At 46.3% G+C, this 18,309-nt stretch overlaps 1 protein-coding gene across 13 annotated transcripts in view; it reads right to left on the bottom strand.

Moving 5' to 3' along the window:
• TRAK1 (trafficking kinesin protein 1) overlaps window positions 1-18,309 on the bottom strand; it is a 106,774-nt gene that overhangs the window by 26,057 nt on the left and 62,408 nt on the right. For all 13 annotated transcript variants that reach the window (XM_047770740.1, XM_047770687.1, XM_047770695.1 and 10 more), the window contains 8 exons: window positions 18,124-18,200; window positions 11,272-11,388; window positions 8,419-8,519; window positions 7,220-7,328; window positions 5,229-5,307; window positions 4,178-4,308; window positions 3,365-3,439; window positions 2,587-2,724 (listed from right to left, as the gene is read on the bottom strand). In XM_047770740.1, the coding sequence (XP_047626696.1) occupies window positions 2,587-2,724; window positions 3,365-3,439; window positions 4,178-4,308; window positions 5,229-5,307; window positions 7,220-7,328; window positions 8,419-8,519; window positions 11,272-11,388; window positions 18,124-18,174 (801 nt within the window). In that variant the 5' untranslated portion in view covers window positions 18,175-18,200. The remainder of the gene's footprint in view (window positions 1-2,586; window positions 2,725-3,364; window positions 3,440-4,177; window positions 4,309-5,228; window positions 5,308-7,219; window positions 7,329-8,418; window positions 8,520-11,271; window positions 11,389-18,123; window positions 18,201-18,309) is intronic.

Raw genomic sequence — 18,309 nt, 5'->3', positions numbered from 1 at the left:
TGTGACTTTTGTGGCCATGAGCCCCCTGGGGCTGTCTGGGGATGAGCATAGATCCCTCCTCATAACAATATTTTGAAATGAATAAAATAATTAGGATTAAAGAGGAAGCTAGCTATATCGAGTTAATCACTAAAAGTAACAGTAAGCGTGATAGAGTAACACACAGGATCTGACTTCAGAATGAGTCATGACTGGCACTGTGAAGTAGAGATTAGCCTAGGTGGTGTTTTGGGACATCACAACAACTGACATGTGCTATGAAAATAGCTGTGATTTCAACAGATGACAAAGTCACAGGGATGCCAATGTTGCTGTGATTTGTTATCTACCTTCCTGAGGTAAGGAAACCACAAATAGAGCAACCCCAAATACAGCGAGGGATTAATCAACATAAAAGATATGATCTTCCCTCGAAGTTCAAGGGCCCCCTGAATCCTGTCTGAAGATCCCAGGTTAAGAACTCTTGCCATAAGACAAGAGAATTTGGAACATATTTGAGCAAAAACTGCTAGTCGCTATTTTATTCAGCAGATAGAAGGGCTGGGAGCAAGAGAGGCAGATCTGGGTGTTCTGCTCCAGAAACACAGGCATGATGCAAGATTTAGATTGCCTTAAATAACCTTTCATGCATAATACACTTTAAAAACAGCCATCTTTAAAAACTGAGTTCTCCCGAAAGCAGAAAAAGGCAAACAAAAACTCCACCTCAGCAAATAAAAGCTGAGAACCAATCCCTCCATATGAAACCCCAATGCAGACTGGTTCATCAACTTTTCTTATGTCATGGTTCAGTTTTAAAACACAGGTCTGTCCTTGAGAGCAGGGGACGCAGGTGAGTCAATCTAGGTGCTCAGGAAACAAGCCCGGGGAGATGCCAAGACCGGAAGGAGAAAAGTGAGGCCGGAAGTGTACAGGGCTGCGCAGCCCGGCGGTGAGCCGAGCGTAGTCAGCTCTAGAAGGGGGATTCAGGAGGGTAGAAGATCTTCGCTGCCTTCGCTGGGATTCCTGGAATCCACTCCTTGGAAAGCTGACTACTTATGTCTTTCTTCTGAGTTTCCCTTAGACTTCAATTAGGTCGAGAGAGAGCACAAGACAGTGAGAGAGCGAGAGAGTTCCAACCTGATTTACTATGTGAGATTAAAGGAGAAAAGGGGACTGAGAGTGTGAGTGTGAGCGTGCGCGCGAGCGCGAACCTGAGAGCGAGTTCCAACCTGACTTAATACGTGAAATTAAGAAGAAAAGGATATTGAGGGCGAGAGAGCAAGAGCAAAGGAGAGATAGAGTTCTAACCTGATGTTACGTGTGAAATTAAAGAGGAAAAGGAGATTATGATTTAGGAAAAGTGGGTCAGACAGTGAGAGAAGGGACAGTGTTAGCAATGGGGGGGGGGGGGCGGGGAAATAGAGCCTCCAGTAAAGGGACAAGCTTCACAAACAGTTATACAGCCCTTCACTCCTATCTCATTTATATGAGTTTCTCTCAAAATTTCTCTCCTCAGAGAAAAATGCTATCTCCTCAAACCCTGGAAACAGAGCCTGAAAAGTTCTTGGTGGTTTGTTTTTTAGTCTGTCAGGTCAGCCAGCCAGATCTAATATCTAGTAAGCGTCTATGACTCTAGAACATACCAAGCCCTGTGCTAGGTGCACAGTGTGAAACAGAGGGAAGGAGGGAAGAGAAAACATGACATGTCCCCATCTTCAAGGGGCCCTAACCTGACAGAAGATAAAATGAGAAAGTTTCCCCAGTATTACTGGGAAATGACCAGCAGAGGCCAACCACTTATGCTGCTCAACCCCCATAGGGAGTGTTCTGCCTCCTGGAAAGCCCTCTTCCCAACCTCTAAAACTTAAACATGAATCAGATCAGGCCAGGGCTAAAGAAATAAAATTGTGAGGAAACAATAAGAAAAATATGAAAATGCCACACCCAGCATAGAGGGAAATATTTTCTCAGATCACAGATACTGAGAGCTACCAGGAAAAGGGTTAAGAAGCATACAAAGAGGAGTTTCTGCCGTGACTCAGCAGTAACGAACCCGACTGGCATCCATGAGAATACAGGTTTGATCCCTGGCCTCGCTCACTGGGTTTAGGATCTGGCATTGCTCCGGCTGTGGCATAGGCCAGCATCTGGGACCCCTAGCCTGGGAACTTCCTTATGCCACAAGCGTGGCCCTAAAAAGAAGCATAGAAAGAATCAGCAGAACCGTAAGGCAATTTAACCATAAGGCACTTGTGAGGCCAAAGTAGCACATACTCTAATAAGGTCAGAAAAAATAATGTATAAATAGAATCTTCCAAATATGTGAGGTGCCTACTAAATCTGTTTCTGCTAAATTTACCTTCTAAGGGCAGGAGTAGAAAAGGCAACAGATTCAGAAGGATGGAAAGTAAAGATCCAATTTGTCTCATGTGGTTAAGGAGCCACTGGCTGGGGTCGTAAGCCCTCAACTGGGATCCAGATCTAAGGTGCAAAAGGAGAAGCCACCTGCAGAGACTCAGCTTCAGACCCGCCCTCCTCCCTGGAGCGCCTGCAGGCCTGTGAGTGGGAAGAGGGGGTCAGGTCAGATGGCAGGCAAGTACTCACCATGGGAAACAGGCCCAGTGAGTGGTAGCGACGGGATGTGGTGTTGGGCATGGTCTTGTTCCGGAGGTTCTTGAGCTCCTCCTGTGCCTCGTGGAGCATCTCCATGCACTCGGCATACTTGTCCTCCAGCTCACGCAGCTGCAGGAGACCAGGAAAGTGCAGAGGTCGTGGATGATGAGATCAGGTGCCACCTTCCCACCCGCCAGAGAGCCCGGAAGACACAGGACCACTAACAGAGGCCCCAAATCCTATAGAACCAGCTGCCTTGTGGGCTAAGGCCAAAGAGGCCTCAGGGCAGTTTTCCTTCTACTTAGAGCAAGCTTGCAGACGAAGAAATCTCCTAGAACACTAACAATGGGCAACTGAGATAAAACACAACTAAAATCAAACGAAGAGGGCAAATCATCACTCCCTTGTGTTGTGGGATCTGAGCCATGTCTGCGACCTATACCACAGCTCACAGCAACACCCGATCCTAAACCCACATACTCATGAATACTAGGCGGGTTCATAACCCACTGAGCCACAATGGAAAACCCTCATTGGAATGTTTTTCAGGAGCCCATGCATGCCAGTCTCCAGGGTGGTGGAGAGCCCAGCCTCCCAGGTGCTCACGACCAGTGTCAGAGGAGCTGGGAGTCACCTTCGGAGTAAGAATGACATTCAGTTCAAGATCAAAATGGTTGTTAAGATGGACGGGACCCACAGTCTGTCAGAGGGAGGCTGATGCACCCCACCTGGGATCAGAGCCCCAATGAAATGAGGGAGAGCCACTCACCTCAGCCGTGAGCTGCCGCTGGGCATCCTTAGCGGCCCCCAAGTGCTGGACCAGTTCTTCATTTTCCACTGCACACTAGAACGTGGCAAGATTAAATCAGCTTGTCTTCTAGACTTGAAGTCTAACATTTTTCCTCTCATTACCTAATCTGTTATGATCCTATCACGTGTCTACAGGGAGACTTTGATCTTAGTAAAATTTTGTCTTCTATATAGCTTTGGAGGCAATGTCTTTCCTACATCTGTATTCATTCCCCATCACCCACCTCCACCTCTGCTGTCATAGCTGCTCTCTGGAAGAGTCTCACCTCAGGCTTTTAGCAAAGGCTTAAATGGGTAACTAAATTTTATTTTAATTAATTAGTTAATTTCTTATTTATTTTGCTGCTTCATCTTAAATCTAAAGTGGACAGACTCTCTATTTACAGTACCTCCACCTTTCTTTCTTCTTCTTCCTTTTTTCTTTTCCATGGCATGTAGAAGTTCCTAGGCCAGGGATTGAACCCGTACCACAGCAGCGACAACATCAGATCCTTACCCCTCTAGGCCACGAGGGAACTTCACCTTTACCTTTCTTAATGAGTTCTATTAACGTGCATCTTTTTCTCAGAAGATAAGTAGTGATAAATATGATCTCATCACTAATTTATTAGGATGACTGGTTTTATGCTACTGAATCCGCTAAACTTCTTCTCTAAAGGGGAAGCCCAAATCTCTAAAATATGAATCTAAAGGGTACTGTCTTTGGGGTAAATGCTTCTCATAGAACTCAGAACAGCTCGTTTTGTATCAGCCAGAGACACAGAAGCCTTACCGCTTTTGCCTTCTTCTGCAAATCGACTATTTGCGAGAGCAGGTGTGTGATCTCCTCCTGCTGGCGGGCAGCATCTTCTGTCTTCTTGGCCAGTTCCTCTGAGATACTGGCAATCTGCACATTGGCGTCCCCTTTGATCAAGAAAAGGTGTTGTTATTTCAAGATCAGGGTAGGGGGAGGCGTGCAGGGCATATGAAGTTGCCTTGGCATCAGAGTCCCTGTTTCCTGTATGGGTTCGGCTTGCCATAAGGAGGAAGCAATCCCCCAGCTGTGGCTCCTAGGCTTCACCCACCTGACTAGAGCCACCTCCCGAGAGAAAATCAGGCAAGTGCTGGCAGTTAGCCAGAGGTGCCACACAAACAAAAGGGGCCTCTGGCCAGTTCTGCACATTCCACACATGAACGTACCCCAATCGGTAACAGGAGCCTCTGATGCACTCTGTTCCAGAAAGGAACTATCGCCAAGCACAACACACAACACAATTCCCTTGGGCATTTTCAACCCACATTCAGAGCCATAACTCATTTTACTAGATTGAAACATGAGGTGTGTTTCATTGACTTAGTATTTTGCTAACACTGTTTACTGTTTGCCCTTTTGTCTTATCTTAATGTAAACTTACAATGGAGAGGGTGGGGGGAAGGACATAATATTTGCCAGGCTGGGAACTCTGGGCTCAATGTTCATACATCAAATTACTAGAAAGTTGTTTTTCTACATGTTTAGCTCAGGACTCTGAAGCTAGACCTAACTTAGCCATTAAATAACCAGTATTCCAGCAGAAAGCCAAAAATTAAAATTAAATATCCATCTCAGCGAGAGAGTGAGAATGTATGGCTGACATCCTCATGCCCAATTCTCATAAACCAGGGTGAGGGGTGTCACATTAGATTAGAGAGGGCTCTAGTTTTCAGAAAAAAATGCTGCTGAGCCTAGGCTGGCAGGAAGACCTCATTCTATTAGGTGATGCAAATTCATTTGGTCGTAACGATGGCGGATGGGGAAAGTAAAAGAAGGGGACAGGAGCAGAGAGGTGGGGGCCAGGCCATACTCAGTTCCTTCACGCAATCGTTGACTAGCTGCTGCTCCTTCTCTTCATAGGTGATGGTCTCTGTCTTCAGCTGGCAGGCCTGTGGACAGGACTCAGGTCAGAGGCCCCACAGTCACATCTGGACAGGCTGGGACATGGAGCAAGGGCTAACCTGGGTCTAGAAAGCCACCCTTCATCATCTCCCCAGCTGTCACCCACTGTGTGCTCAAATGTCGAAAGTCAGTCCCAATTCCCCACTGAATGAATGAACGAATTGCAGACTCAAAACTGAGAGAACCACACAAAGCAGTTGCTAAAACTTTGTGAGTGCCCTCTTCTGTCAGTCCACTGGTCTATGCATTTGTGTCTCCCCTGACCCCTTTGTGACCCAAAGAGTACCTACGACACAGCCCTACCTACTGCAGATATTCTAAGGTTAACTACCACTACAAGAATGGCTAACAAGTATCATACCTACTATATGCCAGGCATGGTCCTATGAGGTTCTGAGTTCGTGTTAGTGTACTCACCTCAGCAAAAACAAGCTACAATATGAAAGCATTAAAGTTCAGAGACCCAAGAGCTACCCCAGACTCTGGATGGCTTTGCTCCTGGCTGAAAAGTTGGGAAGATATAGAGATCTAAAGGCCCCAAGAAAATGTCCCAGTTCGAGGACATCTCTGAGCCCAGGTCCTGGCCCCAGAGAGATGCCACACTCCTGAAAGCCAGGTGGCGGAGCCAGAATCCGTGTCTGGGATCAGATTCCCTCTGCTTGCTTTAGGTGAAGATTGACAGAGGGACCGATCTCCCTGTGCCTGGGACTAGAGCATTTACTCCCAACATGAAACTCAGAATGGGGAAAACTAGGCTATAGTCTTGGCTCAGCACTGGCTGGCAGATAAGGCTTGGGCAACCCACTTGGTCACTCTGGGTTTACATCTCCCATAAGTAAACGCGGAGCTGGAAGAGGTGGGGGCTAAGAGACTTGACCCTTTCCTCAGGCATAAGAACATATCCTGTTAGGCCCAGACATGAGGCCCTTTCCAGTGTGTGGGGCAAGTTCAAGGTGACAGGTTTTTGCCCTATTGGAAAGGACTTCGGGAGCCCTGGGCCGGCTTAGGCTACCGTGCAGCCCAAACTTGACAAACAAGGGCCTGATAAACAGGCCTGCACAGTACCTCTGGCTAGAGAACATACATTCACTGATAATTAAACACAGAGTACCAAATTTGCATGCATCTATGTTTCTAGATAGGAGCAGTGGGTGAAGGGAAATAAGGTGGGGTTTGGAGTCACAGAGACTTGCAAACCCTGGCTTTGTTGTTCACTAATTTGCAAGACCTTGGGCAATCAAAATGCCTAGCAGCCTGGGTCTTGCTTTTCCCTACTGTAAATGAGAATCAACGTAACCAGCTTCTAGCCTTGTTGTGAAGATTTTTTTTTTAAAGAATGCAGGCAAAGTACACTAGCCACTCAGAACTGCTCGAAAGCATGAATTTCAAGCCACCTTAGCTCAACCTTTTTGAGATCACTGTCTAAGAAATATGTGTTCAAGTTCTCATGTACTATTCCCTTAGAGCCTACTTGACCTGCAGTAACATGAAAATGAGGCTTTCATACAAGGTCTCCAAGTCCTCTCTATGTTGGAGCTGGAGATGGCCATGCAAGGCCCCACTTTCCATGAGCTTTTGCCCCAACTGTGGAGGAGGGGGCTTTGCTGCTCTTGCCCACCCCCATGCTGCATTATTCACCAGTTCGTCTGCCACAACCAGGCAGTACATGCTGCTCTTGGAAGGCAATGCCCAGCTTATAAATAAGGCACACCCACTGGGCACCCGGTGTGTCTGTGACCCCAGGTTCAGGCGGGCTCTCCCACAAACCATCACCCTTGAGACCAGTGGGGCTATAATCGTGGTTATTCTCACTGGATAAGCAAATGGGGCCACCACCCTCTGGGCGGGGGGGCGGGGAAGGCTGGGGGTGGGGGTGACGAGGCAGGGAGTGCACTTCACCTCTGATCGAAGTACAACATTCTCCTCTTCCAGGTCCTTCAGCTTCTTCTGGAGAGAATCCAGGTGGAAGTAATTCTGGACGGAGGAGGACGACTCATTCCTCTTCAACCTGGGGGAGAAAGTGCATTCTCTAGGGAGGTAAACACTTCCTCCCACCACCTGGAAAACCACAGGGAAGCATCAAGAGTGGCTGTCTGGAGGAAAGCTCACGAAAGGCACAGGCATGACAATGGCCTATCAGGTTGCTCCCTCACTCCTGGGAAAAGAGCACAGGCTCACAGTACCTTAGACCCACATTCCAACCCTCACTGCCATATCGCGTCAGAATTCAGGGGAATTGGAGTTCCCACTGTGGCACAGCAGAAATGAGGATGTGGGTTTGATCCCTGGCCTTGCTCAGTGGGTGGGGCATCTGGTGTTGCCATGAGCTGTGGGGTAGGTAGCAGACGCAGCTTGGATCCTGCATTGCTATGGCTGTGGCGTAGGCTGGCAGCTGTCGCTCTGATTCTACCCCTAGCCTGGGAACCTCCATATGCTGCTGGTGCAGCCCTAAAAAGGAAAAAAAAAAAAGAATTCAGGGGAATCAACTCTATTTGAAGCCTACACAATTCTGGGATGGCTTCTATGTGCCAAGAACTATTTTAAATACTCCATATGGATGAGCTCATTTAATGCTCATAGTCCTATGAACTAAGTACTATTTTTATTTTCACTTTACAAATGAGGAAACAAGCACAGACAGGTTAAGTAACTTGGCCACAACCACACAGCTGGTGAGCCACAGAGCCAAGATCTGAACTCAGGCCACTGGGCTCTGGAATTCATGTTTCTAATAGGAGACTCTGATGACTTAGAGAAGCCCCCATACCTTTTGTCCCAAGGACCACAGCACTGCTGGCTCCAGAACCCCGTATTTCTTCCAATAGTAGAGCCTTGCCTGTAACTCATTAACAGCCAGGCCAAATCAATGTAAACTGACAGATGAGCAGTAAGACCCAGGAAGAAGAAATCTAAAATCCCACCATAACAGGAAAATCAGTGTGTTGGAGGCACTCGGAGATGCTTGGTCTGGAAAAGGCTGAGCGCAGCTGACCTGTGCTGCCAGTTAAGGTGACCCTGTCTAGGCCACTCCAAGGATGGGGATCACAGCCAGCCCACGTGCTGACCTCCAGAGATAGGCCCTCCCTTGGGTGACTTACGGAGTGGAGCACACGGACTCTGGCTCGCTCTCCTCCGCAGCGCTGGTGTAGAACTGAAGCAGCTCATCCTTCATGGACAGTTCATGCCGGAGCTGTGACACCTGCAAAAACACAGCCGGGACCCATCATGCTCTCTCCAAATGTGACAGTGTCCCCACATGTTTTCAAACACTGCTCAAGGACAACGAGTTTTTAATTCCTCATTATGAGAGAAGTCATGTCACTGATTTTGTGCTATGCGAGAAAAACAAAGGGCTGAGTTTGATCCCATTTAAGAAAAGTACAGTTTTGTTTTCCCCTGCTATCTATATTTGTAGAAATCCCTCTGCTTAAATGTGTAGTATTTACCTTAGTATGGAGGAGAGGCGAGAAGGGACTATAAGGTTCTAGAATGATGGCTGGGGGCACAAGACAGCACACGGGCTTTGTGAGCAGCCAAACGACCAGCTGGACAAACACCCAGAGAAATGGATCATGTTACCAAATGAAAGAAGACGTCTTCTGCTGGAATTAAATCCCATCTAGGACCAGGACCCTGGTGATGCCAATTCTGGGTGGGCAGCTACAAGCGGCTAGCTGGTCAACCCTATTCTCCCACTGGAAAACCTCGCAGCCCCATCTTGTGACTGCTACACCTTCATAGGAATCCTGGCCAAACTTGGCCAGTCCTTTCTTTGTACTCGATGATTACAAGATAGAAATTCTAGATGTAGGAAGAAAAGAGGTGACCATCGGGAAATGACCATATTGACTACTGCTAGGATGGTCCTGAAAATCACACTTATTTATACTTCAGGTTTAAAATAAACCCAAGCCATAAAATTTTTCAACTGCCCTTTCACCATTCTGCACCAATGAACAGGGAACCGGTGCTATGGGTAAGAATTATAATTCTGTCTTAATTCCTCTTTGTTTCTAATTTGATTTGGAGTCTACATTTTATTTCAATTTTCCTACACAAAATAGTGAGTATCTTTTATCTTCCACAGAGAAGCCAGTTTTAGGTGTGTAGGCTTTAGCTTCAGCACCTAGACTGATGATGTAATGAGGTGCCAAAGGGAAACAGTTTTCAAACTCAGAGCCTTTCCAAGGAAAAAAAGGCATTCCCACCCCACAGTGTAGGATGCTCTTAGTGGGAGGCAAGGAAGCCCTAAGTAATGGCAGCAACATGGAGAAGCAGCATGTGAGGGATGACAGGTGACCATTTACTGGTTCTTGATGCCATGTTCCTCTGCTCAGAAGGGGCTGAGTAGAGGGCTAGGCTGACCTTCTCTAATACTTGGGAGAAAGGGAATTTAGGTTATCATGCTAGAGGCAGAGAAAGCAGGGGTCAACTTTATTTCTCCTAGAACACAGCCGTATTCTACCTCAGCATCTTTTTTTTTTTTTTTGCCTTTTCTAGGGCCGCTCCCGTGGCAAGTAGAGATTCCCAGGCTAGGGGTCTAATCGGAGCCGTAGCCTCTGGCCTACGCCAGAGCCACAGCAACGCTGGATCTGAGCCGCATCTGCAACCTACACCACAGCTCACGGCAACGCCGGATCCTTAACCCACTGAGCAAGGGCAGGGATCGAACCCGCAACCTCATGGTTCCTAGTCGGGTTCGTTAACCACTGCGCCACCATGGGAACTCCAACCTCAGCATCTTTTAAAGAAAGCCCAGGATTAAAACTTTGCTTTATATGGTGTTGTAAGTCAATTATATCTCAGTAAAAGCAGAAGGTAAAAAATCAAAAATTAAAACAAACCTTTAAAAAACCCTTTTCTTATATATAGTGACTATCTCATTGTATTAAAACCATTATGAAACCCAGACAACAATAGCTGGGAATAGCTTTAATGAGAAAAAAGTCTGAATATATCTTGGGGACATAAATAAGGGTATCTCCTCCCACTAAGAAAGTTTCTGATATAAAATGAGAGAGAAGAAATGAGAGGAAGGAAAACAAATCAAAATCCTCATGGTTCAAATTCACCGTTCAAAGGATAGTTATCATGGGAAAGACGCTAACAAGTGAGGCCTGGCTCTAAGCTTCTAACTTTTTTTTTTTAAAAGATTTTTATTTTTTCCATTATAGCTGGTTTACAGTGTTCTGTCAATTTTCTTCTGTACAGTAAGATGACCCAGTCACACATACATATATACATTCTTTTTCTCATATTATTCTCCATCATGCGCCATCATAAGTGACTAGATATAGTTCCCAGTGCTATATAGCAGGACTAACTTTTTTTTTTTTTTGGCCATACCAGCAGCATGCAGAAATTCCCATGCCAGGGATTGAACCCACATCGCTACAACAGTGACACCGCCAGATCCTTTAAACAATACACCGCCAGGGAATTCCAGCTTCTAACTCTTGTTCTAGCAACCCCACCGGACACCACAGCCTTCCTCCAGTCCACACCACATCCCCCCACCCCAGAACATCAGTGGTGCTCCTCTGAAACCTCAGCCCCTAAGTTATGCCTAAAACATACATCCCCTGCTCCTCCCACAAGGCTATCCATCAGCCAAGACCTGTATCATGAAAACAGTAAAATTTCTATCATGAGAACAACAGGCTATTTTTGGGTTTGCGTTATGAACACAAAATTATTTTGGTAAGATGAGGATGCAGTCACTGCCTCACTCTGCAGCATGGTTGACCTCTGGGTATGGTTCCTTCTCCACCTGCCCACACCCACCCCTGTTCAGGAATATCTGCTCATTGTTGGAATAGCCTGTGTGCACTTTTCCAAGCACTGAATGTCCTTCTCAGCCGATGTGATGTTCTGGACTCTTGGAGGACAGGGACTGTGGCTGATCCACCACACCCAGGCACCTACAGATGCCTCTGCTGCCAGCTCCTCACCTCCTCCCTAATGTGTTCCACCTGCTCCTCCAGTAGCTCGTTCCTCTCGGTTAGGGTCTTGTTCTTCTTCAGCAATGACTGGCCGATCCGAGCAGCCAACTCTAAATCCCGCTCTTTCTGTGAAAAGCAGAAGCGAGAGCAGACGTTCAGAAAACCGGTGCTTCCTGCAGGAGCCCACAGGATTCAGTGTCAACCCAGGAAAACAAGGGCATCCAGCAAAAACAAAGGAATTACTGATTCACCATCCACTCCCCAGCATCTCGCACCCATCCAAAGAGGAGCACGCTCAGCCCACATGATGTGCAAGAGTTACTTGGACCCCAAGCCATGAAAGAGAACCTTCCAAACTCATCAAAAGAAGTTTCTTCCCATAAGAGAAACATGCTTCCAAAAATCCTTCTCTGCAACTGCTTTTGGTCCTTAGGTAATCATTTGATAACCTTTCTCTCCACCCCAGGGCTAGGCTATTGCATTGCCAGCGTGCAGCACAAGTAAACACTCAGTAATGCATCCAGAAATTCCCACGTGCATGTAAAGCCAAGGCAGCCTCCTTGGTGCACGTTAAGCTGTAATTTACTGAGTTCCTTGTATTTACCGCGTATGAAACAAAAATGTTTAAAGTTACTCTAAAATAAAATATAGTTACATGTTTCTTTTACTTACAGTAAGTAGGCTACTTAGGCTTTATTTGTAAAGAAATGGCCTTTAAAATGGAGAAAGAATGCATAAAATTGCCCTACTTCAGAGACAAAGACTGTGCTGCAGACACAGAATTTTTCTCTTAGCTCCACTGCTGACATTTAGAGTACAGCAGTGCACAGAGGGAATTCTTTAGTGGCATGTAAAAGTACAGCTGCCTCTATGGGACGAAAGCTGTCCCCTGACAGTGCAGACAGTGGGGGGGACGCCATCACTAAATGCAGACTCACTGATCCTTGACAGCGAAACTGCTGGCCACCATGTACTTGCTCGCTTTTAGGTTGGGGTTGGCATGGGGAGGGGAACCCTGGAAAATGAAATCCTTTTAGAAGCCTATGCTAATTATTCTGTTCACCTGGTGTAAAAAGCAAAAGAACAGGAACTCGTAGTTTTAGACAGAAAAAAGCTGGGGAGAAATCCTAGCTGCTGATAACCACATGACCTTATGGCTTCCACTTAACAAGGATCGAGTACCCTCCAGATTCGTTGCTTCCAAACTCAGATTATTTTTATTTTTAATTTAAGTATAGTTGATTTACAATGTTGCGCCAATTTCTGCTGTGCAGCAAAGTAACCTAGTCATATATATATGTGTGTGTGTGTGTGTATGTGTATATATACACATTTCATATGTATGTGTGTGTACATACACATATATATATACACATTTCTTTTTCTCATACTGTCTTCCAACATGTTCTATCCTAAGAGACTGGATATAGTTCCCTGTGCCAAGCACAGATTATAAACCATCAGTAGGCTGAGAATTATTTTAGTCATGGCAACTGACATTTTGTTTCAAATGAAATTCAAGAGCACAGAACTGAAATACCAAAGTGCATTCCATTTTATAAGGTTATAATTCCATGATTAAATTTTGCTTGTCACATATCTACTTAGGTGAGTACTGGGTCACCTAAGATGCACTTCTTACAGGGAGTGAGTACCCAATAGAATTTTAACTGCTCCAGGTGAACTGTTCTACTCTAAAACTTGAGAGTCTGGGTTATGACTGAACATCTTGGAGCCCAGTACCCTCACCTAGGAGATGAGGTAGGGTGGAGGGGGGTACTGGCTGAGATACCCTGGAAAGAATTGGCTTTATGATTCATTGAGTTCTATGATTGGTTTTGTTGTTGTTGTTGTTGTTGTTTTGTCTTTTTTGCCATTTCTTGGGCCGCTCCCACGGCATATGGAGGTTCCCAGGCTAGGGGTCGAATCGGAGCTGTAGCTGCCAGCCTATGCCAGAGCCACAGCAACATGGGATCCGAGCTGCATCTGCAACCTACACCACAGCTCACGGCAGCGCTGGATCGTTAACCCACTGAGCAAGGGCAGGGACCGAACCCACAACCTCATGGTTCCTAGTCAGATTCGTTAACCACTGCGCCACGACGGGAACTCCTATGACTTTTTTTAAAGCAGCTTTTATTTCTAACTTCTTATGTACTCAACAAATTATTCCATGCAGTAGTAGCACACCTCCTATTGCTTACTACAGGAGTTTCACTGAATTACAGACAGTGCACGGGAGGTCAAAGCATAATTTGGAAAGACTGGATTTGCCAGCAATTTGGCTTCCTGGAGCTCTTACATGATCTGTAACTGCTGTCACTACTGTCCCAGAAGCCAGCCGGGTGTCATGTCAAGTGAGCCATAAATAAATAGCCATTCTCACAATTTGTGCCTCCCCCTCATGCCCTCCCAGGAAACAAAGGGGACCAATGAGTCTGCCCAACCAACCGAGATGCCCATCTCCGTGCATTCATCCGTACCGGCTACCATGTCTACCAAGCAGGGTCCTTATCTCAGTGGCGCTTTGTCTCTTCTTAGATAAAACAGTTGCATGAATTTGGCACCTGGAGAAAAGGACCCACAGGGATTGTGTGGGGGAACCCACCTCTCTAGGGAGTCACTCAAAATTAGCATTAAATGCAGGTGGTTTCAGCTGGCTAGCCCTCAGTTAAAACTGTAGTACCATTGTTCATTTCCCTATGGAAGTGTGGTCTCTGTAAATCTCACTCGAGTGTACTAAATCTCTCTGCTAGAACAAGGCTCAGACTGAATACCCAGCAGGTTCTTTATGCTCATCAGCTCGCTGCCTACTGCTCTGCATTGCTTGCTATCGTGCACCCAAGCCTCTGAGTTCTAGCACGCACAGACATGCCATACACCTTACCTGCGTTTTTGTTTCACTGTGAACAAATCAAGCCAAAATCACAATAATGAAGACAGGCCAGACAAGGCACTGCCAGCACATGAAGGATGCTGAAGGCTTCCCATGGCGCATGGGAGCCAGAGCTCAAGGGGAATGGGAAGCAGGCAGGGGAAGGAAACAAATGGGATGGGGGTGGGCTCAACAACAAAGCCCCTCACCCCTCCCACTATGCTTTTATACACCCCAAACCTCAGACCCGAGAACCTCCTGGCCCTAATGAGGTGGCAACTCTCACCCTGTCTACACCAAAAATCTAATCTTTATAGTAACGTTAATGCTCTGCTGGGGAAAGAAAAAAAGGCAAGAAATTAAAGTAAAAGTATTCAGAGAGGAAATTAAAACCTTAAACAAAAAACTTAGAATGTCTCCAGTTTCTCTAACTTATTAAGGCGTAAGGCCGGTTGAGTTTCTCTTTGAGAATTTCAGGAATGAAGAGTCTCGTTTCTTACAAACAGCCAATATATGATAAAACATTCACTTCTAAAAATAGGAAAACAGCTAGGAAATGACCACTGGATCAAAGTACAGTGAGAAAATGAGACCACGAAGAAATGGACGCCCTTTGAAATAAGCTATTAAAAGAACTGGTTCTTTTATTCCCTGGGAGATGTGGCCAGGTGGGGCTCTACTAGTTTCCTCTCTGCAGTCTGAAACCTTAAAAGACTGTGACCTGTGTCTCAGCGTCTTTTACCAATGAATACTCATGCCACCTGGCACAGCCCTGGAGATGGAGAGCAGCCTGCCTCCCACACTGAGCAGCTGACTCATCTCATTCACCAATTTCAAGATAAAAAGCATGACTAAGGGGCCCCCGGAATAACCCTCTCTGTAATGGGGAGGAGACAGCTTTGCCTGAAGGTAGATTCCAAACAGCAGCAAGCCAGGGCAAGCAGCAGAATCCTTTTCCCCTTCAATCCAGAAGCAAACTCTTCACCCCAGCCAAGAGCTACACACTGGCATCCTGTGCAAATCCCGCCAGCACCCCACCTGCATGTGCCAGGCATGCAAAACCAAAGCAACAACCAGAGGAAACGGAACCAAAGCCAAGAAAAGCACAGCACAGTACAATTGTCACATGACGGGGGCAGTGAGACTTTAACCAGGAAACCCGCCTAGTTCCAAAGAAAGGCGGCAACTCAGATGTGATTATCAGGACAAGGAGACAAATGGCATCATATACCAAACATACAGATACACACAGACCTCGCCCATGGTGAGCTGCTAAAAATAAAACAGAAGGCACAGCAAACAGCTGCTGAAGAAACTGTCCCACAAATATTCTTTTCAGCCAAAGCAATTTTTTTTTAAGACAACAGCGTACTTTTTATACAGTGACACTTATTTAGGAAATTATCTGTGAAGTGTTGAAGAATTTGCACACAGAGCTGGAGTCCCAGGCACCTCTGAAAGTGATCCTCAGACATCCAAGCACTTGCCCTGCAGAGGCCTCACTCAGCCCTGCCAGCTCACACTCAGCAGGAGCCAGTGGGCCACACACTCTCACTGAAGTTAGCCCACATAAAAGTTGGCCCATTCATGTTTTTAAGTAAAAGTATCCCATGGACAATCAACTGACCATATTCCTCAAAGTGAAATAAATAGGGCAGTAAACGCTATAGCCAAAAGCAACAGGGCCACATGGCACAGTGGTTAAGGGCCCAAGTTTGAAAGCATCGGTGTGATCTGGGCATCTTCTGTCTTCTCAGATTCAGTCTTCTCAGATGATGCACAGACAACACCCAGCTCTCAGTGCAAGTTTACCCTTAATAATAAGCATGACCACAGACGTAGGCATTTATCCAAGGCCTGTCATTTCCAAGATTAAAAGGCGGAAAGATATCATCCATCAGGGTCCCTATCTTGGAAAAACTTCTAACCAGTCCAGCTGGATGAACAAAACAAACAGAAGGAGAGGATGGCTCTCGTGCTTGGGCTGGCAGGGGCATGCACCACCTGGGGTTGGGGGAGGGTGTGACAGCTTCAGAGGTCCCCAGTGAGCCCTGTGGTATGACATTCAAAGGCAAGAAAAGACAGAGGAGGCCAAACAGTGCAAAAGGTCACAAATGGGAGAGAGGAGGCAGGTCCTGGTGATGAGTGAGAGGAGGATTCAGGAATGGGATCAAGCATGTGGCCTTGAATGCCATGTCGGGGAGTTTTGAGTGTTGGGGGTGGGTAAGGTCATGACAGGGGGCTTGGGAGTGTGGCAGCTACAGGGAAGAACAGTAAAGAGAAACTCAGGTCTCACTGCAGGGGGCTCTAGGAGCTGGAGTGGTGGGTTTGGAAGAAAAACTAAAGGTACAGGAGTTCCCGTCATGGTGCAGCAGACTAGGAACCACGAAGTTTTGCGTTCGATCCTGGGCCTCGCTCAGTGTTGCCGGAAGCTGTGGTGTAGGTCGCCGATGCGGCTTGGATCTGGTGTTGCTGTGACTGTGGTGTAGGCCGGCGGCTACAGCTTCGATTAAACCCCTAGGCTGAGAACCTCCACATGCCTTGGGTACAGCCCTAAAAAGACAGAAAAAAAAAAAACAAAACTAAAGGTACAGACGTAGGCCCTCCTCTGAAAACTTGATGACTAACTGGGTACAAGGTGAGGACTGGATCTAGAAACACTGCATTCTTGGTGAAAAAGACAGCAGGAAGGGGTCCGTAAAAACCATTTTCAAACATCACTGGTGTCAACCAAGCTAGTCTATGAGGAGCTAATGCCAGCTGCCAAGGTGGCTGCAACTGGACAGACACCAGGAGGCTAGTGCCCTAAAATGCCGTGCTAACAGCCCTGTCACACAGCCAAAAAGTCTAATCTCATTTATTTGGGGCTGATAAGTTCATAGCTTCCCTGACAAGCAAGTCTCAGCCCCTGCCCTGTCTCAGCTCTGCCAGTGGGTGACCTTCAGTAGAGTAGGAGGGGTGCGGGCAGCAGGGCAGGTGAGCAGGGATTGAAAGGGTCCAGCCCTCAGAGAAGGTAGGAGAACACTGGATGTACAGAAAGGAACAGAAAGGAAAAGCCCAGGAAAAGAGACATAAAAATGGGGTGAAAAGATACCCTCCAGGTTCCACACTCCTGCTTGGTCCTGCTTCAAGTTTGTCCTGCCCCTGGCTGAAAATGGTCATTTCTGTGTCTCCCAAATCTTTCTACTCCTCTCCTCTTCAAGAAGGGCTAAGGAATAGTCATATGACCCCCTGATCATTCTGGATTCTAGAGCAGAAACCGGGGTCTGAAAGTAACCACCCCTGCCCTCGAGGCCTGATTTGGGGAGAGAGTAGAAGGAACTCTTTAAGGATGGGCACTTGGTCAATAAATACTGTGAACCTACCATGTTCTGGCCTGTCCCTGGCAGGAGGATACACATATTATACTCACCTACTTCTAGAGGCCACCACAGCACCTCAATTCTCAATTGTCAACAGAATGCTAAGAGATTGAGAAAACCATAGTCTCTCAAATACCCACAGTTCCTCTAGTCACAAGCAAGTTTCCTAAATTTCTCATGTGATGGTTATTTTCGTTGTTACCATGCTGACACTCCCTTACCCTGATGTAAGTGAAAGCAAAACAAAACAGAACAAAAACATTACAAAGACATGGATAATGATATATTTTCTGACATTTTTTGTATACTCTTGAAATGCATGTATACATTTTAAAGGTTTTTAAATCTTAAACCGGGTATTCTACAGCAAGTATTTAAATGCTACTCTACTTTGTATCACCATTATAGTCCTTTTAAAACCCCAAATACCTTGTACAAAGTGACAGTGACAAGGGCCTCCAGAGGTACCGGTTCAAAAAATAACATAAAGCCTCTGATTTATATCCTGAGAGGGCCCAACTTCTGAGATTCTTCACTGAGAAAGACAGCGAAGTATGCTTTAATCAACACAAATTATAATCAGTCAATAATAAACAACTCTTTGCTTTCCCCAGAATCACTTACCTCCTCAAGAAGCCGAGTTACAGCATCTATGTCATTATATGTCTTAGTCATCTGGCCAACTCTTTCAGCACATAAAACTGCAAGAAATAAAAATGACAGTGAAACAATGGATGCTGTTTCAAATAAACAACCCACCTAAAAAAGTACGTCTCAAGTTATGCCTGCATACGGGACACGAAGGGTGGT

The sequence above is a fragment of the Phacochoerus africanus genome, chromosome 1, assembly GCF_016906955.1.
Source record: "Phacochoerus africanus isolate WHEZ1 chromosome 1, ROS_Pafr_v1, whole genome shotgun sequence".
NCBI lineage: Eukaryota > Metazoa > Chordata > Mammalia > Artiodactyla > Suidae > Phacochoerus > Phacochoerus africanus.
This window is presented reverse-complemented; position numbering and strand designations above follow the sequence as displayed.